General features: G+C 39.1%; 1 protein-coding gene and 1 pseudogene across 4 annotated transcripts in view; one reads left to right on the plus strand and one right to left on the minus strand.

Moving 5' to 3' along the window:
* Nucleotides 1-4,706: 4,706 nt before the first annotated feature.
* On the plus strand, nucleotides 4,707-7,578 carry LOC148966928 (uncharacterized; annotated as a pseudogene).
* A 3,075-nt stretch (nucleotides 7,579-10,653) lies between these two features.
* The window catches only part of myrfl (myelin regulatory factor like), a 48,846-nt gene continuing 31,903 nt past the window's right edge, over nucleotides 10,654-27,596 (minus strand). For all 4 annotated transcript variants that reach the window (XM_039655885.2, XM_039655884.2, XM_039655886.2 and 1 more), the window contains 11 exons: nucleotides 25,749-25,830; nucleotides 25,582-25,670; nucleotides 22,342-22,404; nucleotides 22,155-22,210; nucleotides 16,181-16,345; nucleotides 16,038-16,085; nucleotides 15,652-15,736; nucleotides 14,969-15,043; nucleotides 14,376-14,484; nucleotides 14,041-14,115; nucleotides 10,654-11,548 (listed from right to left, as the gene is read on the minus strand). In XM_039655885.2, the coding sequence (XP_039511819.2) occupies nucleotides 11,462-11,548; nucleotides 14,041-14,115; nucleotides 14,376-14,484; nucleotides 14,969-15,043; nucleotides 15,652-15,736; nucleotides 16,038-16,085; nucleotides 16,181-16,345; nucleotides 22,155-22,210; nucleotides 22,342-22,404; nucleotides 25,582-25,670; nucleotides 25,749-25,830 (934 nt within the window). In that variant the 3' untranslated portion in view covers nucleotides 10,654-11,461. The remainder of the gene's footprint in view (nucleotides 11,549-14,040; nucleotides 14,116-14,375; nucleotides 14,485-14,968; nucleotides 15,044-15,651; nucleotides 15,737-16,037; nucleotides 16,086-16,180; nucleotides 16,346-22,154; nucleotides 22,211-22,341; nucleotides 22,405-25,581; nucleotides 25,671-25,748; nucleotides 25,831-27,596) is intronic.

A 27,596-nucleotide genomic window follows, 5' to 3' on the forward strand; every position in this document is an offset into this window, starting at 1 on the left:
CAGTGTTAACAGCCAAAAGGGTTTTTTTTTCTTATTCATCTTAACTCATTCGTCAGCATTGCATGGTTTTGTCAAGTGGAAATGCGAAAACGGCTTTATAGCCTTGTATTGTATTTCTTGTACATTGTATTTCTTTATTATTTCATTATTTTATGCAACTTTAAATGTGTACACAAAAGAGAATTCATGGCTCTGGATATTTGTTTATTTTTGTAAGGGTCTCTGAGTGTTTGCAAGGTTGATACATTTAAACTAGCCTATAATATACTTTTGTGTCGTTTAATGTAAAATGTGTAGTGTGTTCTGTGAGGGAAAAAGTAGGCTACCTCACATTTGTACATGAATACTAACGCAGTATGAAGTTCCTTACATTCTCCCACTGGTTATTTAAAAAAATAAAGTAACAAAATGTTGGTCCATTGTCACAATATTAACAAATTGTTGCTAACTACTCCGTCCCAAAGTGCGCACCTGAAGTGCTCGGACCGGTCTAGCCTGCGGAGGATTGTTCTTGCCGCCTAGCAACTGTGACTGACAGCTGACGTCGACGAGCGGGAGTAACGACGTTGGACTTTTTATATCCATCTGCTTTGAAATATTCAAATAGGATTGACAGCCTGTATAAATATATTCACATTTGGTCCATTTCTGTAGACAATAAAAAGAAAACCCTACAAAATCGCATCAAGGTACGATTAACATTTGAATATACGTATATCCTCAACGAGAACTACTTGTGAACTAAGAAATAATAACCAATGAATTACTAATCACAAAAGTAACATGTCTAAAAAGTGAACAATTGTGGGGGTTTTACTCTTGACATGGTCATAACATTTCAGAAGCGAGTACCTCAAATGGGTTCTTTGTGGAAACCAGTTTATGAATATTATATCCCCCCCAAATACATTAGCTACAGGCTGAGATTGTGCCTTCTACTCTTGCCAAAGGATGGACGTATGTTCTCTGTTTATTTCAAACTTAAACATAGAATAATACTAATGATGATAGTATATAATTAGGAAGTGATGCTGACACTCTCGTCATTGGATTAGTTCATTATAGCTCTTTTGAGTGTTCAATATATCTCAGACAGACTCCAAAGATCTACCTTTAAGTTACAGAAACCAGATTACAGTGTTTGTCATATTAGTGCTTCACAGAACCTGTACAGTATGTGTCAAATATACAATTAAATAACTTTTATTATTTGTGAAAAACATGTTAACTCCTCACTAACTACTCAAGCGTAGTGATGTGGTCCATTATTTTAAAGTGAAAAACATGTTAACTTCTCACTGACATGTCACCCCACAAAAACAATATAAAACATAAAACAACTGCAGTGATTGGGTCCAACATTGTTTTAATTATATGCACTGGAAGATTTCCATGTACTCGTAAAAGAAAATAGTGCATTATACAAAAAATGCACAACTGGGCGGGCAAGAATAAAGCACTGTTCTAAATGTAATATCTGAATTAAACATTGTAAATTCAATCACATTTCGTACAATGAAGAAACCTAGCCATAAACTAAACAAAAATTCTGTAATTTGGAATTAAACATTCAACAAACTGTGATGAGTCAAACATAATGGCGAAATAAACAAAATAAGAAACATTCAATACAATTAGATTGTGAGGATAAACAGAATGTACATAAGAATGTACATACAGTACATCTGACTGGCAACATGTTATTTATTTTTTTGTGGAATGTCTATTAGCTCTCTATTTTTCTTTTTTTTCCTCTATGGCACTGCACACTGGTTCCTGTGTGCACAACTGTCGGCAACGGTCTGCAAAGTTCAGACAGCTTCTGCCCTTTTTGAAACGCAGCACGTAATTTATTGTACACTGTGATGTCACAGGCTCCCAACTCAGCAATGGCAGACGTATCGACAATCGTTTTCCTATCCACATCGCACTTTTGGTATGCCTCCGTTTTGGTTGCTCCTTTTGACAGGTACTTCAGGACCTTTTTGTACCTTCCTATGACTTGCTCTGGTAAAAATACTGACAAAGAACAAAACACTAAAATCCATTCATCTCAACAATTTGTAGTTTTTCTCAAAGCATATATGCAGACTCTACATGGGAGTAGCATTTCATACATTACAGAATATATTGTATTAATAAATAAATTTATAAATATAGGAATTTGTTTGCTAGTAAAGGCAGACCAACTGAATTCTGAAGTGAATGTAAAGCCACAGCCATCCATGCATATTTAATGGCTTCAGAGTAAATACCTAACAGTATAATATAAGATACAAAATATTAAAAGATGCTGTTAATTTAATTTTGCGCTACACTTTACATTTTTTTTGTACTGAGCCAATGTCCTAAAGGTCACATATCTTCATGTTCCCTTTCGAAAGTGAACTCGCACCGCATCGATGATGCTATTGGGGAACACGCCCCCTTTACACGAACCAGTGTCTGAAAAAAATATCCTCACACGGCAATCAAAATTTACCGGCTTGTAATGTCACTTACTAGAGTGACCCAGAAGTATAAAGGTGGCACCTAGAGAACATGTCATCCTCTTTTTGTCTTCGGGACTGTTTTGTCTGATTTATAATCATCTGAAAAAGGTAGAACAATTATGGCTAGTGATAAGCGTTTCAAGAAGTGCGTGGATTCGTTTCTAAGATATTGACATCAGATGACATACACAAGTTGTGCCAACTGTATGTTTTTTCCCTTGAGAAAACTTTGCTCTTGTTTGCCCTGTTCTCAAGGGAAGAGGGACAGACATCTGTGCCAGGTGATTCAGGTCCAGCTAATGCTGAGGCAGCTAGTAACAGAGGCAGTGCGAGTTCCCTTTTGAAAGGGGACATCTAGGTTACGACTGTAACCTCTGTGCTCTGAAAACAGGGAACAGGACACTGCATAGTTAGTAGTAACAGTTTAGTAGTTCTACAGCGAATGATAATCGTATTTTTCTTATAATCCAAAACATTTAATAAAACTGTAACATCTACTTTTAAGAAAGCTTGCTAAGAAAGATTGCTACATAATAAAGTGAGGGACCAGAGACTTCACATTTCAATGAGCCATGTGTATTATACCATAAATCAGCATTCAGTCAGTAACCATACAAAATACATGAGGCATTCATTTACAAGACAATAGGGCTAATTCAGCTCTTCCCAATAATGTCTTTGGTAGCCAAGAGTTCAGTCCTTAGAGTCCCACAAGTAACTGTACTTAAGCATAGAGAGGAAGAGTTCACAATGGTCTGAATCCAAGTGTCCAAGCAGCGGTTGATACTAGGACAAACTGTAGTTCAAGGCACAAACAGCAGATGCCAAAGGTGTGATTGTAGACAATTAATTCCATATTGGTCGAGGGTTTAGTTATAGTTGAGTTGCTGCCTCATGCCTGCACGACGAACCCTCTGCATCAAACAAACAAACAAACTGAGTGCCACCATAACACATTTACATCTCATTTGCTGACACACCACCAAACATTACACATACAAACAAAGTACAAACTGACCACTTACTTTTGAGCATAAGAACCACATGTTCCTCAAATCAGGGGAAAACATGACCACACTAGTAGGAAAGTTTCTCCATGTGCTTAACACATCCTTCCTTCCTTACTCTACTTCTTCTACCATTTTATGCTGCTAGGAACCCTCCTTACTAGGGTACCCCCCAGTGGTAGAACGGAGTATTACACAGTACAAAGAGCTAATAAGACAAATGTAACTGCAAGCTGTTACAAAACTTTTTCTGATCAAATCACTTTCATCTATATTTAGAAACACAGACATCAATAATCAGCCTGTGAATCTCAACCGTGGTGACAATATAATCCTTGTTGCCACCAATCACAACTCATGAATGGCTCCCATAATGCATTGCAGTATGAATAAATTATGATCTGAATTGTCTATGTACTTTACTTTTCCTAATTGAATATTCTGCTCGTCACCGTTGTTGAGATGCATTGATTGAATCTTGATGTCTGTGTGTGCCTGAAAAGGAAAAGGCACACACAGACGTCAAGATAAATGTTTATTTATTTTACAACTTTTAAGAAATCCTTTATATTATATCTCAAATTCTAACTATTTATCCATAATCTCAGTTCTAATGTAACCAACAACATAAATCACAAACATTAAGTTCAAACTATGAATATCATAATATATACATCGTTTTTTTTTTCTTTGTTCATTAGGCAGTTATAACTCAGATACAACAGCCAAACAAAAGTCTAAAGTTAATTATATAAGTGTCAAGAGCCCAACTAAAGCAAACACTCATCTCCATAACGGTGGCTTACAATTTTAGATTTTCTCCTTGTAATTCTGCTTTAGGCATAATGCTAAATCATAACTCAATTAATCACTTAATTATCTCATTAACTTTATCACTCTTGAGTGTGGACTCATATACACTCCCAGGTGTGTTAATTTAACACGGGAGATTTTGTTGTGACGAAGAGCTGTAGTTAACTGACAAGCTGAGCCATATCGCATTAATTACCGTTGGCGACATGTCCTTAATATTTTTACGCGATATGGCTCAGCTTGTCAGTGAACTACGGCTCTTTGTAGTAAATGCCGCTCCATCTGAAAGCAGGTGAAGGTGATTTACTACTAATCAAGGAACCGGCTTTACTGATTAGATGCGCATAACAATATCGTGCGATATATCGCCCAGCCCTAGATACAGGGCAGATCGATGCACACTCTAACGGCTGATATTGCCCACAACCCATCGTGCGCTGGACGAGGATTCGGTTAGAACTACAAACACGAGTAAAAAGTGTTAAAAACAACTACAGACATGGAGGACGCGTGAGTCCCGCGGTTATGTTGAGAGGTTTAGATAAAGAGGCTTGAGTGATTAATTATCAGTATCTAACTTTAAAAGTTCTTTACAAAAGATACGTTGAGCCATTAACTTTTAAATGCATCATTATAGTCAAATTGCAAACACATGAGGAGAGTCTCAAAAAGGAGCGTTATGGGTGGGAAATCCGCATGCATATGGTGATGCAAAAGTGTGTGAAATTTGATGTAGTATGCACTCTAGGCGGCTAGGTGGTGATGTAAAGCACTGCCACACATACTGTCTAGCAGACTTTTGCATTTTTACCCTTTACACGGGAACGCGGTGGTGGAACGTTTTTAAGATTTTCACTCTGGAGGGTGGTTTCACTTTTTTGCGTTTTTAAGCCCCAACAACGCCGGCGCCGTGTAAACGAAAGGCACATCTGATAAAATATTTTTACGTTTTCACCCACGATCGTTCTCATGTAAACAGGGCCTAAATTGTATTTGTTTAACATCATATAAGTAAACGATTGACATGTTAAAAGTTTAAATAATGTAAATTGAGGGTGACCTTTTCCAGCCAATTCAGAAAAGTATAGTTGTATCATTATTATTACAGAATAGACCAAGCTATTCAGCTAGCTAACACTGTTTTCTTTAAAGGTGGAATACCTAAGATTTTTGCATTAAAATATCCCAAAATCACAAGACCAGTGTTATATATTTAGTTAAGATGATAACTTACAATATTCCAAATGTTTCAAACAATGTTTAAATCGCGAGAAAATTTAGATTTTAACCAAGGAAAAGGGGCGTGTGGGCAGGGGTGAGCTGGGAGTCGCCAGTCAATCGCGTGATACCTCGGTTTCTGCTCGTCCTGCGTGTAGTCCTAAACAAATGCGGAAGTTGTAGTTGTACGTTAGCGTCTATCAAGCAACAAACGTCAGCTTGTGTCGCGCATTTGTTATGGAATGGAGCACAATTATTCTTTTCATTTATTCTCAAAATGTGAACTGTTGGCTGTAAAGGGGGTCGCACACCCACATTTGGGACAACAGGTAACACCGGACGCGCACTTTCTCATCAGTGTATGGCCAGCAATATTGTTATGTTTAATGGCATGAAAGGAAGATAACGTCGGTTCTATGTTATGATTGTACTGTACAATTAAATACAATCGCTGCTGAGTCTACATTCGGAAAACTTTACCTCAGATCATCATCCGTTAACTGAATCAATTGAGAATCTCACCTGAAAAATCTAATAACATCAGCTATTGTTATTCAAGCAGCTGATTTCTGTAAATGAATGCTATATTGCAGCATAGGGCGAAGTCAGGATCCATTAGCAACGATTTGAGACAAAAATAAGTCACTTCGTCCAGTGACTCGTACAGAAACATCTGTGATAACTAATTTACTTTTAAACCTGACTTTTCTTGCGGTTGTTTCAGTTTCAAAAACAAGCATGTCATTAAACGCAACGTTTATAGAAATCGAACTTTACCTCATCCATGACAACTAATTGTCGATTCCCGTCTGACTGATTAATCCACGGTGGAGTTGAAAACAACAGTTCCCATCATTCCGCGTTCCTCCACGGCGTCATCAAGCAAAGCCGTTGTTGTTGTTTTGAATGTAGCGCCCTCTAGCGGCATCTAAATCTTAGGTATTCCACCTTTAAGCAAAGATGTTTGTTGTTTGGCATTTTAATGAAATCAGTAAATTGAAACAATTTTATTTTTCCTTTACCAGTGTTGTTATTATGAAATATCTGTTAACAAGTGTGCGTTACCTCAACTTCTCAATGTAACATTAATAGATTCACCATAGTTCATCACATGTTAAATTCTGTGTGGATTTTGCAGGCGCTGATGAACACACCCGTGTTCTTATACAGTGGAGAGTGGATAATGAAGCCCTCTTCACCGGAAAAAGAAACACTGCAATTAAAGGTTTTAAGTACACAAAACAAATGTACTATGTAATTTTATTCAAGTGCTGTAGATTCAATGGTACTTTATTTGTAGATGTAAACATTTCTACTCAAGCTCTTACTGCATTCCTTTTATGCTTGATTTATGTGCATTTATTGCAGAGTTTTGTCACAAAGCACAGCCTTGAGGGCAAAATGTCTGCTGTTCAGAAAAAAGGGGAAAACCTTAAACAAAAATATAATGTAAGTTTTTTTTTTTTTTTAATTATAGTTATATACCAATATTATAATTCTGTCATGATTGAATCATCCTCATGTTTGGCCCCGTAATGCAATCATTTAACAAATGTTATGTTTTACAATATAATGAACTGTCTTGATATTCTGTTTACAAATATTTAGAGGATCTGAAATGTCCACAGACTGAGGATGGGGATGTAACCTCCAGACCCTCCATCACACCAGCCAGCTTTATTGCCTCATCTGGCCCGGATGTTGCTGTTATCTCTCCATCCTCAGTGATGTCAGAGCGTAAAAGAATAGGGAGGAAAAGAAAAGAAGTGGTGGAGCTGATCCAAGAGATGGAGGAGAGGGAAGCTTAAAGAGAAAGATATGCCATTGAAAGGGAGGAGAGGCGCTGGAGAGAGATGGAGGAAAACAAGGAAAGAAAATAAAGAGAGCGACGAGAGCATGAGAAGAGTCTAGAACAGAAGGCCAGAGAAAAAGAAGAAAGAAGAGACAGAGAAGTGAGAGGGAGAGAAAGGGAGACAAAAGAGAAAGAGGAAAGATTTCTTCCACTGTTAGAAATAATTGCAAAAAAATACATTAAAGAAATCAAATGATACACACTCTCTTTAAATTATTTTGTTAAAGGGGTCATATAATGGTAGATGCACTTTTACAAGTTGATTGTACTGCAATGTGTGTTGTCATTTAATGATAAAAATCCATCCTATGGTTTTGTTTTAATATCCTTTTATGTTGACCCCTGCCTCAAATCGAGCCGTTCGCTGTGTGACGTCACACGGTCGCACGCCCCTCCCACGGTTGTTGATTGACAGCAGTGTTTCAACACAGACCCCGCCTGAGCGAGCTGTCATCATAGACTATAGTCCGTCATTGTTGATACACTGAATGGCGTCTAAGCGATTGTGTTGTTCTGTTCTTGGGTGCAATAATAAACACAGAAATCATTCTGATGTTCCTAAATTTGAACCGCTGAAGATACGAGACTTCCTTAGATTTCCACGACGCATGCGCGAGAATTGAACTGAAGTAGTGTAAGGAGATCGCAATTCTCGCGCATGCGTCGTGGAAATCTAAGGAAGTCTCGTTTCTGGCCTACAAGGAAGAAAAGGAATAGTCGAATAAACTCGTTATTTTTGTTTGTTTTTTCGCACAAAAAGCTTGATAAACATATAGTTGAGCCACGGTAGTCACTTGGGATATTTAAACATTTTCTTCATTGACTTTCTGGGCCGTCAAGAGCCAGTCCCTTAGGCAGCCAATGTGGTAGTTATACAGCTCTCAAATTTAATCAAAAATATCTTCATTTGTGTTCCGAAGACGAACGAAGGTCTTACGGGGTTGGTACAGCATGGGGGTGCGTAATTAATGACTTAATTTTCATTTTTGGGTGAACTAACCCTTTAATTGTCGAACTTCTTTGCAGCCATTATCTTTTTCCGGTGCGACTCCGGTTCAAACTGATACGGTTGCACAGATGTGTCCTCAGAGACCATAGACAGTAAAAGAAATGGACAGAGCGATCTCATTGGAACTTATTTGGCGATTTTTAGCACTTCCGTCCCTGACGCACAGACTCAAACAGAGCTTGACTACGTAGTGGGACGTGAGTGACCCGTCTGTCTTCTAGTGGCTGTGGCATGAGAAATCTGAATCATTCCCTTCCGGAACATGCAGAGGCGGAGAGTGTGAGTAGGAGCTGTCCATGAGCTAGGAGCAGGAGACACTTTTGCTAGGTATTCTGATTAATTATTTTGTCATTTTGCCTCCACGTTTCCCTGATTGCGTGCGAGCTTCTTCTCATGTCCATACGGTAATCTCTCTACTGTGCGACAGAGAGTCGCGTGGGTATGACGCAATCGTTAGCCTACTTTCACTAAAACTGCTTCTACGGGGCCATAACATAAGCTACAAGGTAATGGCGCTATTTATACATTGTTGTGTTTCTTTCTTTAGAAATAAATAAAGGACAAATGGGATCTTCAAACGCCTCAGATGTAAAGTTATTCGCTGTCAAAGTGACGCCAAAATGAATGGGAATCAATGGGAATGCTAACGCAAGTGAAGTTCTGCTACAAGATGTCAGCTCCCGCGAGGCTTCAACTTCCAGACGACGGATTACCCCCTTGTCAGAAGCCATGTTTCCATCGACACGTTTTTATCCGAATTAAGTGATATCGAATGAAAAATGCCTTATGGAAACAGTAAAATTCGATGAAATTTCATGAAAATCGACTCAAATGAAATACGTTCGGTCTCATCGGATTTTCTCTTGATCGATATACGGCTAATGCGATAAAAGCTGATGGAAACGTTATTTGCCGAATAAATAATGAATTGCGATTAAGTTTTATGCCCTTTTATGGTTGCAACACGTCAGAAGACGAGTTCATTTCCGGCCAGTCTGTTTGCGCACACATGGCGGATGTCAACAAAGACAGATGTAAGTGGACAAAGCAAAAAGATGCTTCAACCAAAGGATTTCCGTGAACCACGATCTCCCAGAACTGATGGAGCGCTGTCGTTCCCACGCCACAGTCACCTCCGCTGTCGTCGGGCATAAACGGGCATCGGCATCATCATAGCAATGTTTATAGCGTCGTTGTTTTCTTAGGTTAGTTTTGCTTGTTTTTACTTGGCTTGGTTGAATTGTAATGTAGAATGTGGTCTGTTATTTCTAGTTAACAGACTGCGGCGCTTCTAGTATAACACACCGTTGCCATGGACGCAGTTCAGAGACGGAACAGACTATTTTCTTTAGCAGAAGCAATACTCGTTTTTAAATCAATAAACTCGTTTTTAAGTCAATATTTTGTGTCAAATTATTGATTTATTTGGTTGATTTATATGTAGGCTAATAAGCAGGATAATATATAGCGAGGCGGTTGTTATAGCGAATACAACCAACAACCGCCTCGCATACATTATCCCATTCATATGTCGCTATTAGCTGGCACATAAGCATTATTAGCCTTCAACTTGTGAAATATTCATCATTTTTGGTAGCTGGCACGATCCGTTTTGTCTAACAAAACTTTGTTCGCAAAAGTTTGCTTAAATGTTGTTCGATTCAGTGCGAAAATAAATGGAAACACCTTAAAATGTCTCAAATCAATTCGATATAACAATTTGATCGCAAAACAGCATGTGACATCATTACGTACTGGTTTTTATTCGCTTTAAAGCCGTTGGATGGAAACAAACTTTCACCAGCTTTATCCGCATGAGTTTTTTAACCCATTTTTAGATAATACGATTGACAAGTGGATGGAAACATGGCTAGAGACTCCCGCTGCCATTCTTTCTCCAAAACTTTCAACTGTTGTCAATGCAACACTCCACTGGCGTCCACGCCCGCAGAACAGAGGGGCGTGGTTTATTATTTAAAGGCATATGCACTGAAACGGAGTGCTGGAAATAAGAGCTGATTTTGACCAGGTAATATGGTGTTTTCTTAAAATACCAATGAGAATTTTTAATAAAAGTATATTACAAAGTTTTCATTTAGACCCTAAACATTCATATTAACTTGTACAAAAATGGCATTATATGACCCGTTTAATAAGTTCAATGTGTCATGCTGTTTTAGCCGGTTTTATTACAAAACACTTAATTCCCAGGGATTTACAGTAGCTAGAAGTCTTTGGCTATAAAAAGAATTTGACTTCTAGTCAAGTCAAGTCACCTTTATTTATATAGCGCTACAATACAGATTGTTTCAAAACAGCTTCACAGCGATAACAGGAAAATAATGCAAGAAAGTTTGTTTCTGCTGTACAGCAGATCTAGAAGAAAATAGTGTCATAGTCCAGCTTAAGTTCAGTGATGTTTCATTTTTGTTGTAAAATTTTTTATTAATTTAGTTAAATATATATATATATATATATCCGCTCTGGAGAAACCAGTGATGTCATCGTCTAGCTCAGTTCAGTTCGCATAATGGCGTCAATGCAGGCAGAGCAATAATATTGTTAAATATCAAGTGTTCCCATTTGTCCCCACTTCCAAAATAATCAGATGTCATACAGCTAGACTTTATTTAAGTACAGTTAGTACAGTAGTACAGTTTTTGTAGTTGAGTGATTGTTTGGTCTACAGGTTTACATATGAACTAGTTCAATACAGTAACACAGTGCGAGTCTACTATAGCAAAAGATCATTTGATTGCATGGTTCAGTACAAAACAAACATCATCTCTTTATTGTTTAAATATGCATGTCAAATCAAAACTGAAGACCTACTTTACTCATCACGTTGGAGTTCAGAGGTTTTCCTTCTGATTCCAAAAAAAAACAGTAAAATAAGAATAAACTAAAATGAAACCTATTTGCTTTTTTTTTTCAGCAACAAAAGATCAGCCCACGAAAGATGTTCTTTCTATCTAATGTACAACCTGCGGTTTGTGTGGCCTACTAATGCAGTCAAGTCACTGGATGTTGCTTTTGAAGGGCTGTTGACAGCAGCATCATCTGGTGTTGATCAGTCACAGCGACGGTAGAACTGGAAGTGGTAGTCAGTAAATAAAACTTCTGCGTAGTTGGGATCGGTGCTACAATCAGCCAGACCCTGTGTGAAAGAAACATGTCACTACTAACAAAATATGTCATGCTGCTAGTCACATCATCTACATTGGTTTCTATGTAAATAGACTTTATATTTAAATAGACACTAACATTGACAGAAGTACAGTCTGATTAATATTTCATCTGTTAAAGGGTTAGTTCAAAAATGAAAATTAAGTCATTAATTACTCACCCCCATGCTGTACCAACCCCGTAAGACCTTCGTTCGTCTTCGGAACACAAATGAAGATATTTTTGATTAAATTTGAGAGCTGTAAAACTACCACATTGGCTGCCTACGGGACTGCCTCTTGACGGCCCAGAAAGTCAATGAAGAAAATGTTTAAATATCCCAAGTGACTACCGTGGCTCAACTATATGTTTATCAAGCGACGCGAATACTTTTTGTGCGAAAAAACAAACAAAAATAACGAGTTTATTCGACTATTTCTTTTCTTCCTTCTAGGCCAGAAACGAGATTTCCACGACGCATGCGCGAGAATTGCGATCTGCTTTACACTTCAGATCGCAATTCTCGCGCATGCGTCGTGGAAATCTAAGGAAATCTCGTTTCTGGCCTACAAGGAAGAAAAGAAATAGTCGAATAAACTCGTTATTTTTGTTTGTTTTTTCGCACAAAAAGTATTCGCGTCGCTTGATAAACATATAGTTGAGCCACGGTAGTCACTTGGGATATTTAAACATTTTCTTCATTGACTTTCTGGGCCGTCAAGAGGCAGTCCCTTTTTACAGCTCTCAAATTTAATCAAAAATATCTTCATTTGTGTTCCGAAGACGAACGAAGGTCTTACGGGGTTGGTACAGCATGGGGGTGAGTAATTAATGACTTAATTTTGATTTTTGGGTGAACTAACCCTTTAAGCTCACCTCTGATCTTCACAAGCCTTGAATTTTAGTCCACTGGACAGACTGTACTCCTGTCCCTTACAATGTAATTTTCATTCATGCCATATTGAAGGGATCCTTCTGGATTTAGCTTTGTATTTGTAGAAAACCTGTAGTATTTTCAAATTACTGTGCTTTCCAGCCTCATATCCCCCTGAGACGGGAGATTTATGTTTTTGTCTGCAAAAATCGTCATTTTGCGTCATCGGGGGATTTTTTGTCTAGAGGCTTAAAACTACAGTCAGTAGTAGGGTCTGTCCCGCATGTCCTCAACCCGCCTATAGAGGGAGGATCTCACTCACAGAATGAACACATAGTGTCAGCCATCTTTTTTTTGGAAGCTAAGCTAGCAGGCTCTTGTTCTGTGGAGAAAGCTGAGTAGTAGGGGTTACCGTCCTCTTTTTCCCGGACATGTCCGGCCGTCGATGTCCGGGATTCAGCTTTTGCTTTCTGCAGTCGCCATTCACTGTTTACATGCAATCTAACTGAATTCATTCCATTGGTGAATCTGAATGTAGTGTTTACATGAACGCTAAACAAGTGATCGGTTGATGTGCGTTTTAACATTGCAAAGAAAATTCCCGCTCCTCCGTGAGAGAGATATGAGATATGAGTTCGTCTCACATCGGTAATCACGCCACAGACCTCACACCATTCTCCCGCGGCCCTCACTCGTCCTGCTCGCCACAGTAAACATAATGAATAGCGACTGTAGAACACAAAAGCCGAATCTCTGACGTTTTGGGCGATCTTGAAACACATTTTCGGGCAGACTCATCATGGAGACTCACTAGTAGCCTAGACTTGTTGTTTAACTACTGCGCTCTGTTACCGGTAGGGTTGGGTATCGAGAATCGAGTATCGATTGGAACCGGGACTAATTTTTAGTTTTTCCCGGAATCGTTCAAAAGTTCAAATTTCAATTCCTACTTTTGATATTCACAGTCCGCCGAGCGGAAGAAGAAACCGCTGAACAACACCAACGAAGAAGCGTCTACCGGAAGTGTTGGCATAACCGCGCGAGTCGAACATGAGTAGCTTACGTCGGCGGTCCAAAGTGTGGCTTCACTTTTCTAAAAATAACGAAATCTCTGCAAAATGCTAAATTTGTGACAAGTATTTGTGACAGAAGGAGTATTTCCTTCAGAAAGGATTATTTCCTTCAGAAAGGCCGTTGGTTAGCAAGGTTAGCTAAACTTTTTTGACCCCGCCTCTTAAAAGAATCAGAATCGAGAATCGTTAGGAACCGGAATCGAAACAAGGAATCGGAATCGTTCAAATTCAAACGATACCCAACCCTAGTTACCGGTAGGCGTGGCCTCCTAGGGCAGTGAAGCAAGTGCATTCTGGGAGTTGTTGTCTTTCATCCACATAAGCCAAAAACACATTTTCTGGCTTTTCTCAGTCTAGAAAGCTCCAAATTCAAAAATAATTTCACATTTCTTCTACATAAACGAGCCATTTTAAATACACATTCATCTTTCCAGGGGTGAAGTATCCCTTTAAATATGGTGTTCACCCTGATTAAAGTCTTTAAATAAAGACAGCGTTCATTCAGAGATCAACAAAAAAAGATGCACAGGAACTCACAGCAACTGAAGAGCGGAAATAGTAAGAGGAGCGATGGTGATTGGCCACCGCCAATGTCCACTTATGTATGTAGCCCTAAGGAAAAGATAGACTTTTAACAAATGCATGATGAAATCAATAACCATTTTTTTTGGAAATTAAATAAAATGTGATCAGATTTTTTATATGATAATGATTTTCATTAACAGAATCAATAATAAATTCTGAGGGGGGGGGAGGGGGGAGTTATCAATAATTGTTACAGAATTATTCTAAATGTATGATGTATTTGAACTATTATGAATATAGAATATTATTATTTCATTAAAAATTAATAATTGTAAGTGCTGAAGTACCTGTGTGTTGAGGGCAGTGTTTGACTCTAAGCTGTTGTAATCGAGGACTGTGGAGCACTGTTCGCTCTCATCATGTGAACACAAGTAGATCACCAGCAGTTCATTTGTGCTGATCAAGTGTGGGAACAAAAACCCTCATTCATATCAATGAGAATGTGATTCACATATGCAGACACTGTTTTTCATAATGTACGGTCTGTCTAAAAATATTACACAAGCAGGAGTGCGATGTGGCTCTGATTCACCCACCTGACCAGCATGAGGCCGCGGTTCTTTATATTAACATGAACACATGTCCAATGATTTTTATTTTGAACATTATACAGCTGGTATGAAACATTTTCCAACCCGTTTGTTAAAATTACAGCTTTTTGAGATGTAAAAAAATTCATGCCAGATAACAAACAAATATAAACTTTGAAGGAAAACCAAAGAAAAATAACAGAATTATGCAAAAAAAGCTTAGAACCACGTTTCTTCAGTATGAAAAAAAAAACGTTTAATAGATAAAACTGTCAATTTTATACTGAGCTTAGCAAATGTTCCAGCTTTAATAACCAAGACTGTGTGGAGTATATGAACAGTTTACTCACCTCATTTGGAGGGTTATGGGCATGTTGGGTGGGATGTGTTTACTGAGGGGAATGAGGTACTTGTAGTTTCCCTTCCTACAAAACATAGATCAATGGGTAAAATGCAAATGCATTACTATAGAACATTCTTTGATAACTTTAGTAAAGTAAGTCAAGAAATCAACTAGCTAGTCGCAGCCATTTCCTGAAACCATATTGTTGCAAATTTGTTGTTCAACCATGTTAATGATGTAATGCAGGTGGTGGATAATAACTTATCTTAATTAATTCATTCGAGATAGAATTAATGCAAGATTTTTTTGCTTCAAATTACGGACGTAATTAGTTTATTTCCATGTTCGCACATGCACACTCTTCAAAAATGGCACCTTTTAAATCTCTTGACAAACTAAAAGGTGTACATTAAATTAGTAAATAATCAGAATAAACTAAACTAGCTTGCTTATTTTGATCAAAATAATGTTTTTTTTAAGTCCATGTCATAAAAACAAGAACCTATGCTTTAAGAGCTGTCGTTCCAACCACACAACTTTCAGGATCAGGACCCTGATGTGAATATGATCTTCAGAAATAGCTAGGTATGGATCTCATAAAGGGAAATATATGACTTGTCACAGCATGACGAGTGTTTTATACTAAAAAATACTTCTTGTGTATATTGAAGATGCAAATTTGCTACCTACCCACAGTCCTCTTGGTGACAGTACTGCTGGTCTATAACTTGTTGATTTTGTGTTATGCGAATGGACTGTATAGTTGTGTTTGTCCCTGTGAAGAAGATATGAGTAAAGACGTAAAGGTGTGAGTCTTTATTGTGGCCAACAGCTCTAATTCATTCTGCTATGAGGAATAAGAAATGGTTTGACAAAATGGATTTATCCTAGGGAGACATTCATAAACTATTATTTTTGCACCAAAACTACTCACACTGAGGCCATTTGTAATGAAAAAAGCCTCTAAATTAAACAATGATGTTGTCCATATTACAACATTTCAGTCTCAGTGTAAAGGAGGTACAGTAAAATATCCTTAATCTTGGCATGAACAGGCTTTTAATCGGTCAACTTACAATCAGTCGAATTTTTGAGTTTGTCTGGCAGTTGTCCTAACCACTTCTCTGAAAGAGAACAAATAAAACATAACATGAAGTCAACCAAAAATATATATATTATAGACTATTCGATGATTGAACGCTGCTACTGTGACTCTGACCTTGTATTGTTTTTGAAAGAAAGTCAAAGGGCATGGTTGTGTCTGTCGGTTGGGTGTTATGATCATGAATTAAAGGCGAAGGACAGCAGTAGACCTCATCTGAATAAAACACATTGGAGAAATCGATGTCTGGAGGCCAGGGACCAGGATGTGTGGTGGAGAACGCTGCAAACAGTCAAGATTAAATTCACCATATAAGACAAACAATGATCAAAATATACAGACCAACCAAACATAAGGGCTTCTCACACTGCGTAACCCTGGATTATCATCTAAACTTTATACCTGGGTTGGGGAACATTTCAGACTTGTGATTTAAAAGCAGGGTTGCACTGATTTTTTTACCCGGGGTAAGCACTGCTTTTTGTGGTGTTAACACTGCAGTGCTAAACGTTATGACTAGATGCTTAGCAATGGACATTTGGACACTCAATAAGAGTGCCTTAAATCAGTGAATCCCAACCCTGGTCCTGGAGTACCCAATACTCCCAACCCCAGAGTAAACCCACTCTTAAAGGGTTAGTTCACCCAAAAATGAAAAATTCTGTCAGTATTTACTCACCCTCATGTTGTTCCAACCCCGTAAGACCTTCGTTCATCTTCGGAACACAAATTAAGATATTAAGATCGCTCCTGCATACAGTCCATAGGCTTCTTGAGGGACTGGCTCTTGCTGTCCCCGAAAAGTCATTAAAGACATCGTTAAAATAGTCCAAGTGACTACAGGGGCTCAATCTTAAGTTTATCAAACGACGAGAACACTTTTGTGCGCAAAAAAACAACAAAAATAACGACTTTATTTCAACTATTCACTTCCTTTTCCATGAGCCTGTAAGTCAGTTAACGTAGTGTGATTGCGTAGAGCTACGTCACACGTAGGCTCACTATTGGCCGACGCTGGTCATGTGTGTGTGATGCGTGTGACGTACAATAACAGAAGCTTACGCTATTAAACTAGTAACCTGACTCGCGCAGAGGGAGAAATAAACAAATAGTTGAAATAAAGTCGTTATTTTTGTTGTTTTTTTGCGCACAAAAGTGTTCTCGTCGTTTGATAAACTTAAGATTGAGCCCCTGTAGTCACTTGGACTATTTTAACGATGTCTTTAATGACTTTTCAAAGACAGCAAGAGCCAGTCCCTCAAGAAGCCTATGGACTGTATGCAGGAGCGATCTTAATATCTTAAAGATCTTAATTTGTGTTCCGAAGATGAACGAAGGTCTTACGGGGTTGGAACAACATGAGGGTGAGTAAATACTGACAGAATTTTCATTTTTGGGTGAACTAACCCTTTAACATTATGGGCCCTATCATACACCCGGCGCAATGCGGTGCCAGGCACGACGCAAGTGTTTTTTGCTAGTTTCAGCCTGACGCAGTTGTTTAAATTGCAAATATATGCAAATGAGGTTTGTTCAGGCACATTGTTGCCACGTTGCTTTTGAGGCAACTGATCCGCTGATCCGCTGATACGTTCGTTCAGTCTTTTTGCTTGCAACATGGGGTAAATAGCAAATCAGGCGCGAGCACAACTGGCTATTAAATGGAATGGGAGATGAGACTCTGAATGGTTTGTTGCATGTTACACCCAAAACACACCAATTACTCACTAAGAGAATAGGGACAACCCTTTTAGACCATGCGCCTTGAGCGCCGACCATTTTCCCCGTCGTTAAACTTGCAAAAGTGGTGTCAGCACACCCTAAGCACTCTTGCGCCGTGTGCTATAGACCATGTGCTTAGATCGTTAAAATAGGGCCCTTTGTATCTCTCTCTAATCAAACACACCTAATTTAACTCATTAGCTCATAAGTGGAGTCTTAAAGACCTGAAATAGTTGGGTCAGATTGGTGAGTACAGTTGTGGGCGCTCCAGGACCAGGGGTGGGTGCCACAGTAAGGCCTCGTTTACACTGCATGGTTCAAGTAACCCAAATCCGATTTTTCCTCTCATGTGGCACAGATCGGATATGACCGCTGAACGTGTAAGCAGGGAAAAAAACGCATGGATTCCGATTTTCTCATATCGGATTCAGGCCTCACTCATGTGGTAATAAATCGGATATGAATCGGATACGTGCATTTGCGTGTGCCATGTAAGCAGACAAATCGGATATTCCCCAGTAAATGCGAGTCGCACGCCATTAAAAAAGTGCGCGATTATAGGCGTGACGGAAGACAAAGGATACACACAGTGAGTGTCTGGGGCGAAGAGTGCAGGCAAAAATGCTGGGTAACAGAAATAAATCCGTATTTGAAGACATTTCACAAGATATGGGGAGCCACGGTTTTAAGTGCTCGTGGCTGCAGTGCCAACAAGGGCTCTTCTCTTTTTCTTCGCTGTACGAGACCAATGTTTTGACAGGGTTCTCAAGTCCCACGCAATGGCCGTGAGACACGCAATTCAACCAGTTCACACGCCACACCGTGTATTTCTCACGCTGAAAAAGGCAACGCCAACCAAGATGTCCTGCAAGCTTTATATATAACGTTATATACGAGGCGTAGGCACACAAAGTGAAGTTTCCTGTCGCCAGCACGTATCTCTCGGACAGATTGCGTTCGTTAGGCAACATAGACGCGCGAACACACGGAAGTTGACGGAACATTCTCGTCCACCGTATTTTTGTTACAAGGTAACTAACAACATGTTGCGAACACACGTCGTGATGGAGAAGGGAAGAAAGCTTGTCTAATATTTCAGACTGATCTCATGAAGTAGTGTGTGTATGCCACGCCAATTCGTATTTCCATTTTTGGCGTGCTATCAAGACGCATAATCGCCTTCCAGCGTGTTTATGAACGCCGTTGACTTAACGTTATATAAATATATGACTTACCTCAACCTAAACCTAACCGTCACTGGGGTTAATGGCATTTATGACTGGAGATTTGACTGGAGCGTATACAGAGACGCGGAATGACGCGGACGTTAATGGCGTAGACATATACGCATACACGCGGATACACGCGGATAGCTCAAAATGCGTAGAGATAACACGCCACCGGACTCGAAAGTGGCGTATATGTTTACGCAAAAGTCATGATGTCATGTTGAATATTTTTAGGCTAGAACATTTAATATATAGCCCATCATATACATTATTATTGATGCAGTCAAAAATGCGACAACTACTTTGCAACCAGGCCAGGAGCTTTGGCTCAGTTTGGCTAGCTTACATTACCTGAAACTATAAGGGAAATATTAGTGGGTATGGGAAGGAATATAGATGTATTTCTTCATTTTATTTTAAATGATATATTATACTGTATTAGTCTTTCTAGTAACATTAAGGCTACATGTATTTAAAGCAGAGTTCTCTGGGTAACATTTTATATCCTGTCAAAACATACATTAATCATTGCCTTTGCATTTGTATTTTTCAAAGATGTCAGGGAAAACGCAAAAAGATATGTGTACACACACCTTAATATTCTAATATGTCCATTTGTTCACAATGTCCCACCACACAATACATCATTATACCATTTCGACTAGAAACATTCAAAATGCAAAAAGATTTGTTTTGCCAAACTGTTTGAAGCAATTTGTTATAGTTTTGTAATTTTTGTATATTTTTGAAATATAATATAAAAGAGTAGGTTATATTTGATGTGATGAATTGCTCTGTCATTTATGAGATTTACCAATTGTTATAATTTCAATTTGTGCAGTTTAATTTATAGCCTGGTTAAAACCAGACCATATCTCAGTTACAACCAGGCAAAGCATCATAGACAAATCATTTCCAGAGGGGCGTCACCAGCGGACGTCGCGGGTAGTAAAGGTGTGCGATACAGCTAGATTTGGTATCGATCCGATACCAAGTAAATACGGGGCCAGTATCGCCGATACCGATACCAATACCGATACTTTTTAATAATTAAGGTGGATGCCTCTTCAACCTAAATCTAAATGAATTTTCATGACTTTTGTTTTTGTGATTTGCATTTTGGGTTATTAATCGGTTAAAATCAGTACTACAAAAGCTTTTGTTCAGAAACAACTTTTGGTTACTTCTGTTTTATTTCAACAAAGTTACAAAATTATTACTTCACAAATATAAAAAATGTAAAAACAAATTCTCTTTTCAAGTAGCATGTTAACAAAAATTGTTTCTCTTCTTTAGACACGGTCAGGTCGCAAAACGAGAGAAACTGAAACTTAAGTATCGATATTTTCGCGTTGGTATCGATCAATACCGATACCAACGTTGGTATCGATATTATCGATATTAGTATCGATCTGCCCATCTTTAGCGGGTAGACCTAAAACCAATCAGAGCGATGAAGGAAATGACGTACTGTATGCAGAGCGGCGGCCGGCGGTGTTGTTCTTTGCTCGGTTTTTAACAAAAAGGAAACGTTCAAATCGCTTAAAAACAGACGCGATAGCTGATTCGAGCGAGTGATGTTCGACGGCGGCGTTCATCTTTGTAATGTAGGGCTACAAAATCTGCTTCAAAATCCCAGCGCTGTCGTCATCGTGTAAAGCCCGCCCCAACGTTTCTGATTGGTGCCGCGATATCTGCGGACTGGAAATGGGTTTGAATGAGCTAAAGGTGTGCTCGACATCGCCTGCGGCTGGATGCAACCGATCGGCGAGAATAGCCGCGTGCAGGCGGGGAGGAGCTGCAAACGAAGACGTGAAGTCGGACAATTTCTGGTTCCCGAAGTGAGCGCTCACGTGGTGTTTGTGCGACATTTGCCAAATAAACAGATATTTCAGATATTTCAGACTCATTTTCATTCAATACTTTACTGCTTCATACAGCAACTGTTTGAACTAGAATAAAGTTCAAAATAAGCCTATAATCAATGACGTGGAATCAACGTTTTGTAATCAGTTTTATTTTGATAAACATGACACAATATAACATTGCGACTACATGAAAAGAGTGTTTACTGTTATAAAATACTGATTTGTGAGCTTTAGTGGAACTAAAGGTGTGAGAATAAACACGAAACGCACGTGATTGTTGTCATGCGGTGAATCCGGCGAATCGTGGAACAGCTGTGACATCATCAGAGCTCGTGCAGCCGCTCTTGAGAAGCTGCGCTGGCTGAGTCCTCCGGCTACTCTCGAATCGCTCTCGCGGTACTTTGATGGCATACGTCACAGTCACGTGGAGTCAGCACTGTTTCAAGTCAGCCGCCGATCGGTCTGCGCAGAGCTGCATGAAGTCGAACAAGCCTTATCTTTCAGGGCTCGATTGGGGCTCCTCCCCTAACCGCATGTGATCTCACTCCAAGCTATTGATAAAACTTAAGAACCCTGGTTTTGATGACTTTTCAAAATATTGTGGAAAGAACAACACTAGATAATTTTATTTGCATCTGTTTTACTTAATTTTCCGGGTCAGAATGTCTACATTTGGTAGTTTCAGCAGTGTTTAGTGTAAATGCAAAAATCGGATACGGGTCACTTTTAAAAGATGATGTAAGCAGGTCGTCAAAAAAAATCGGGTATAGTCAGAAAATCGGATTTGGGCATCAAGACCTGCAGTGTAAATGCAGCCTTTATGCACATGCTTTGAACAATCACTGAAATCACGTGCTGTATAAACATTAGTTTCAGTGTTTGAGGGGGAAAATGTCAAATGTTGATGGAAAACATGTTTCCAAACCAAGTCTATCCAGGGAAAAAATAAAAAAAATACTACAGTGGGCAATGTATAATATGAGAACGCACAATGCTAGAGTCTTTCTGTAAACAGGTAGCGTGCTTCGTTTATCTAATCAGTGACAACGTAAATATAAAGGTTAACCCAGGGTTTAGGAATGTGCAACGTGCCACGTCAGCTTCTGAGGCATATTCGAATAATTGTAATATCCTAGGTAAATTATGAGTAGTGTAAAACATGAAGCAAGATAAACCAGGATTCAGTTTTCCTGGGGTTTGGAAAGACCCAGAGTTAACTATTTCAAGTGTGAAAAGCCCTATACAGTATCTCTAAATATCTACATACAGTACCTGTGGTCAGTGCCGTTGGTGTAGTGTACGGCGGTATAACATTCGTGTGGTTGAGACTGTATGACAAGAACACAAAATGACGGTCGATTAAGTTGCGATGACAGTGCATGGCAAGTAATGTAATTTAACTGAATCAATGTGCACCAAACACATTGGTTTGTAGTGATGACATCACTGATATTTGTACCTGTTATTGAAGTCCATGTCCTCTTGTAATGTTAACATATGGAGTGAAATAATACAAATGACACTGCAAAATAACAGGACAAAATAAAGTCACACGAAGGCCGAGCTTGTCATGTTTTGTGAAATAGGTTAAATACAACAGTGTTTGGTATTTGAGCTGTAAAAGTCTCTAAATTGTTAATTTGATGTGAGAATACATTTCATTGAAAATACAATACATTGATAGAGATACAGTTTTTGTTCAGGGACCAAATGATCATCAGCTGAACAATGATACAAGTAAAATAATTACTCCCAGTTTAATATAATGTAAGTCCCGCACATAACATCCAGAGAGAGAAAAAAGAACAAGATATTGACACAAATTTAAGAATTCGTTCCCTCATTTTAGGTAAATCATAGCCTTAAATCATTGCTTGTGTCTGTCGACAACAGGACAAATGGAAAGTTTGCGTTTATGAGGTGTGACGATCTGTGGCCGGAGTGCCCGCTTGAGCCTCTGGGGGGCACTCCTTCTTAGTGCATCATTTCATTCATGTTTTACCCTGGACTGCCCAGATAGCAAACTGACATTGAATCAACGTGGAAATATGACATCGAAACAACGTTGATCTGACATTGTTTTGCTCATCGAATTAACGTTGAACCAACGTCAGACGCGTCATTCTTTCAAAACTAGCGGAAAATCAACTTGAAATCAACGCGTTGTTTCAACGTTATGAAAGCAAACCAATTTTCGATTTTCATTTAGCTTTGAAGAATGCCGCGTCTGACGTTGGTTCAGCGTTAATTTGATGAGCAAAATCAACGTTGTTTCAACGTTGATTCAATGTCAGTTTGCTGTCTGGGTGATTATGGTTTATTTCATGCACCTGTGTTTTATTACCTTGTTTAGCGCACCTGTCTTAGGCCTGAGTATTCCCTTTGTTCGGGGCTTGTTCTGTTTCTCACGCAGTTACGCAAGTAAATGATTTCATAATGCTTAATGCATAATGTGTCTGTAAATTACAGTTTTATATTAATAATGTTTTCAATGATACTGTTTCTATGCATTGACAATTGCTAATCATTAGCCAATCAGTGGCCGTTTTACTGACAAGCCTTAAAGGAGCTTCCCATTAAAACAGGATGTTTTGCTTTTTTTTTTTTATTAACATTAGTGAATCTCAAGGAAAATATTGAAATAATAAAAAAATCTCCACTTTAACTAATAGATATCGCCATACTTGTTGACCCAGTTGATTAAACAGTGCATTAAGACAATTGTTTTTTATAACAATCTTTCTGAAATGTTTGTTTCATTACGCTAATGAGACTTTATCTGATTAAATATACAGAAATCTGAACATTGGATGAAGCCAGGTCCTAAATTCTTGTTTCACTGTGTTACTAAATTTGGGTTGAATGTTTTAACACTGAAGATATTTCTTGGATATTTCTTTTTATTACTCCATAAATCAGGAAAAATAGTTATATAAAATGCTACATTAGAGATAAATACACAGAGATAAATAAGTGAAAGACATGTTTTATTTTATTTATTTTCTTTATTATTAAATGTACCTTAATTAAATGTGACCATCAATTAGGGGTTTCATCAACTAGTCGACTGTCACAACCACTAGTTGGCGCTGTTGGCCTTAGTCGACTAGTCGGAAACAAAATGATGACATATATAGATTTTTTTTTTTGTGAACTATCCCTCTAAGTATAAGCGGCAGTACTATATACTATAAGCACTATAAGGCGCACCTCCAATGACCTATTTTAGAACATTTTTCAAACGTTTGACTGGGTTTGCGTTATGCATCCACTAGATGTGCTAAAGGGAATGCAGCGAGTGCGCGGCGTCGGAGGTGAGGCGTTTATTTAGTAAGCGTGAGCGCGCTGGGGCGGGCACGTAACTTACATTCGCAGCCTGCTGACTAGGGTTGGGTATCGAGAATCGAGTATCGATTGGAACCGGGACTAACTTTTCGTTTTTCCTGGAATCGTTCAAAAGTTAAAATTTCAATTCCTAGTTTCGATATTCACAGTCCGCCGAGCGGAAGAAGAAACCGCTGAACAACACCAACGAAGAAGCGTCTACCGGAAGTGTCGAACATGAGTAGCTTACGTCGGCGGTCCAAAGTGTGGCTTCACTTTTCTAAAAATTAACGAAATCTCGGCAAAATGCAAAATTTGTGACAAGTATTTGTGACAGAAGGAGTATTTTCATTCAGAAAGACCGTTGGTTAGCAAGGTTAGCTAAACTTTTTTGACCCTGCCTCTTAAAAGAATCGAAATCGAGAATCGTTAGGAACCGGAATCGAAACAAGGAATCGGAATCGGAATCAGAATCGTTCAAATTCAAACGATACCCAACCCTACTGCTGACAGCAGTGTCTGTTCGTGTGTGTGTTGAGAGCGCTCGTGAGCGGGAGACACACATAACCTGATTTATACGAGGTTGAACTGGCCGTGTGACAAAGCGGGCATAAGATGGACACGAGCGCGAGCAATTGATCCATATATAATGCGCTCCGGATTATAAGGCTTGAGAAAAGGCCGGATTGAGAAAATTAAAGGCTTTTAAGTGCGCTTTATAGTGCGGAAAATACGAGTACTACTCTCGCTTTTAGACCAGCACGCGACGTGTTTAATATAGACGCATATTACACCAGATTTTCTCTCAAATGTTTGCTTTCACTTTAGACATAGCCAATTCTGTTTATTTAACAGTATTAGCATAATAAGACTTGAAAGATAACTTAGTCCAGTATTCAGGCGCTGTTTGACAGGCTTCTAGTGGCTGTGAGCTTCGGGGGTATGCTGCGCGCGCAGGAAAGCGCACGTTAGAACAGCGCGTGAATTAAATGTTTAACCGGCAAGGCTTATGCAAACAATGAACTTTTGTGAATTGCAGTGTCCCGTACCTATTCCTTAACGTGTGATGTGTAGGCTACGTCGCGTTGTACAGTTGAGACGAAGGCGCCAGAACTGATAGAATGCACTGTAACACGATACTACCATATTTCTTCAAAAGCAGATCGTGGAGACATTTACTATTTGTGATATTGCACACGCCTAGAATAAACCATTTAACGACTAGTCGACTAGTCGTCGACTGTTCTGCAAAACTAGTCGACTAGCAAAAATCAGTAGTTGTGAAACCCCTACCATCAATTGATAAGCCGGGGGAACAAATTCTTAATTTGTGTCCAAAATATCTTAAGGTGTGTATTTAAGAAGACCATCTCACCAAAGAGCCATGGTTGTTACCAGCATGATGATGCTAGCTTGGAATACTCTGTGTTGAAGACAGTGATGATATCTCTCACAGAAGTAGTTCTGGAAGAAAAATATAATATGCAGTCATATTTGTCACATTCATTGTAGAAAATGAAAAGAAATGTGATTTTCACATACTTTGCTAGACTGCAGTGGCGGTGACTTTGGTGATGTTGGTGATGGAAGTTTTGAACCAGGTGTGTTTTTCAAGTTGATTTTCCTGTGACACAAAAATGTCAATAGAACAACAGATTTAAGTTGAAGGTTGAAGTACAAGTTTCCATTCAAACTGGAATATCACCAGTCAGTAACTATGGATCTAAATAGAAATATGCTTGTAACACATGTTCCTATGGAGTTTGATTGACTTAAGGAACTGTGACCTCAAGCTGCTGATTACTGCTCTCTTATGATTACCACTGATTGAATACTGACAGTTGAGATATTTACACCATTTGTGAACCTTAGCATTACAGTTCATAGTTTCCCAAGTCTGGAAGCATCTGAAAGACCAGTGATATTATTATTAATGATAATAATAATAATAATAATAAAATATTTTCAGTCTCCAGCCGCCATTTCCGTCACGCCAGTCTTCAACTATCATGGACGCCACACCAAGTTTTCCGGTCGTCATGAATGTTGCACATGAAGCCATTAATGCGGTCCCTATGCTAGTGAGACTGGCATCCAGCTTGGCGGATCCACTGCTGATGTTGGTGAGAGCGGCTGGCATCCCGGTGGTCTCAACACTTCAGAGCTCAGTTGTCCCACACTACTCCCTTTTCGTTTAAAAACGGAGAATTAAAACGAATACGATCTCCGTCCACACCAGCATTTTATCTGCGTATCTCCATCCACATTAAAACGACTGAAAACGCAGATCACGTGACCATTCACCAACACTGGGCATGCGCGTGACGGTGTAAACGGTGGCTGACGAATCAGGGAAGGATACGTCATGACTGATGACAGCTAATCATAGAGCAGAGCGTCAGCTTCTGTGTCATCGTTTGTAAACTCCTCCGTTTTGTTCCGTCTACACTAAAACGCCCTTCCGGAGATTCAAAACGCAAAACGGAGCTGAAACGTTTCTAAACTTCTCCGTTTCAGGTCCTCGTTTTTCCCGTTTTAGTCTGAAAGGGAGGTGCAAACGTAGCAAACGGTCCCCCAGTGTTGTAGTCGAGACCACCTCACTCGAGTCCGAGTCGACACCGAGACCAGAGAGAGTCGAGTCCGAGTCAAGACCGAGTCCATAGAGAGTCGAGTCCATAGAGAGTCGAGTCCGAGTCGAGTCCGAGACCAGAGACGGTCGAGTCCAAGTCGAGTCCGAGACCAGTGATGGTTGATTACCTAATTTACTTTTATTTACTTAGAGAAATCCTTTTTTTTTACTGAATTTACTTAGAGTTTAAAAAATATGATCAGTTTAGGGTAAAAAGGCCACATAGTAGGTGGTGTTAAAAGTAATTTTATTACAATTTGTCATGCGCAGTTGCGCACTAGAAAATCACCAATCACTGGGCGTGTCAATCAATTTAAAGAAATATTTTATTCACATACATTAATAATCATGAAAAATATTTTGAATTGAACTCGAGTGGACTCGGGAATAATTCCGAGTCCTAAAAAAAAAAAATGTTCGAGTACGAGTCAATTCCGAGTCCAAATGGACACGAGTCCATGACAAGACCAAGACCATTAAAATATGGTTTCGAGACCGAGTCCGAGTCTCGAGTACTACAACACTGCGGTCCCCGTTTTTAAACGAAAACGCAGTAGTGTGGACGGGGCCTTAGTCTGGTCGCCTTAGAGGGTTCACTGCCTGTGGCTCCACTTCCTGTAATGGCTGTGGGCATTTTGTGTATTTGGGCCGCAAACTGCTCTTCTACAGAACCCACTTCCGCCAGGGGGCAATCCTGCTGCTGTTTTGACTTTATACATTTTATAAACTCTTCACAAGTTCTCAGCTGGTCAAAATACCAT

Source organism: Pimephales promelas, chromosome 24, assembly GCF_988280905.1.
Source record: "Pimephales promelas chromosome 24, fPimPro1.hap1.1, whole genome shotgun sequence".
NCBI classification, from domain to species: Eukaryota; Metazoa; Chordata; class Actinopteri; order Cypriniformes; family Leuciscidae; genus Pimephales; species Pimephales promelas.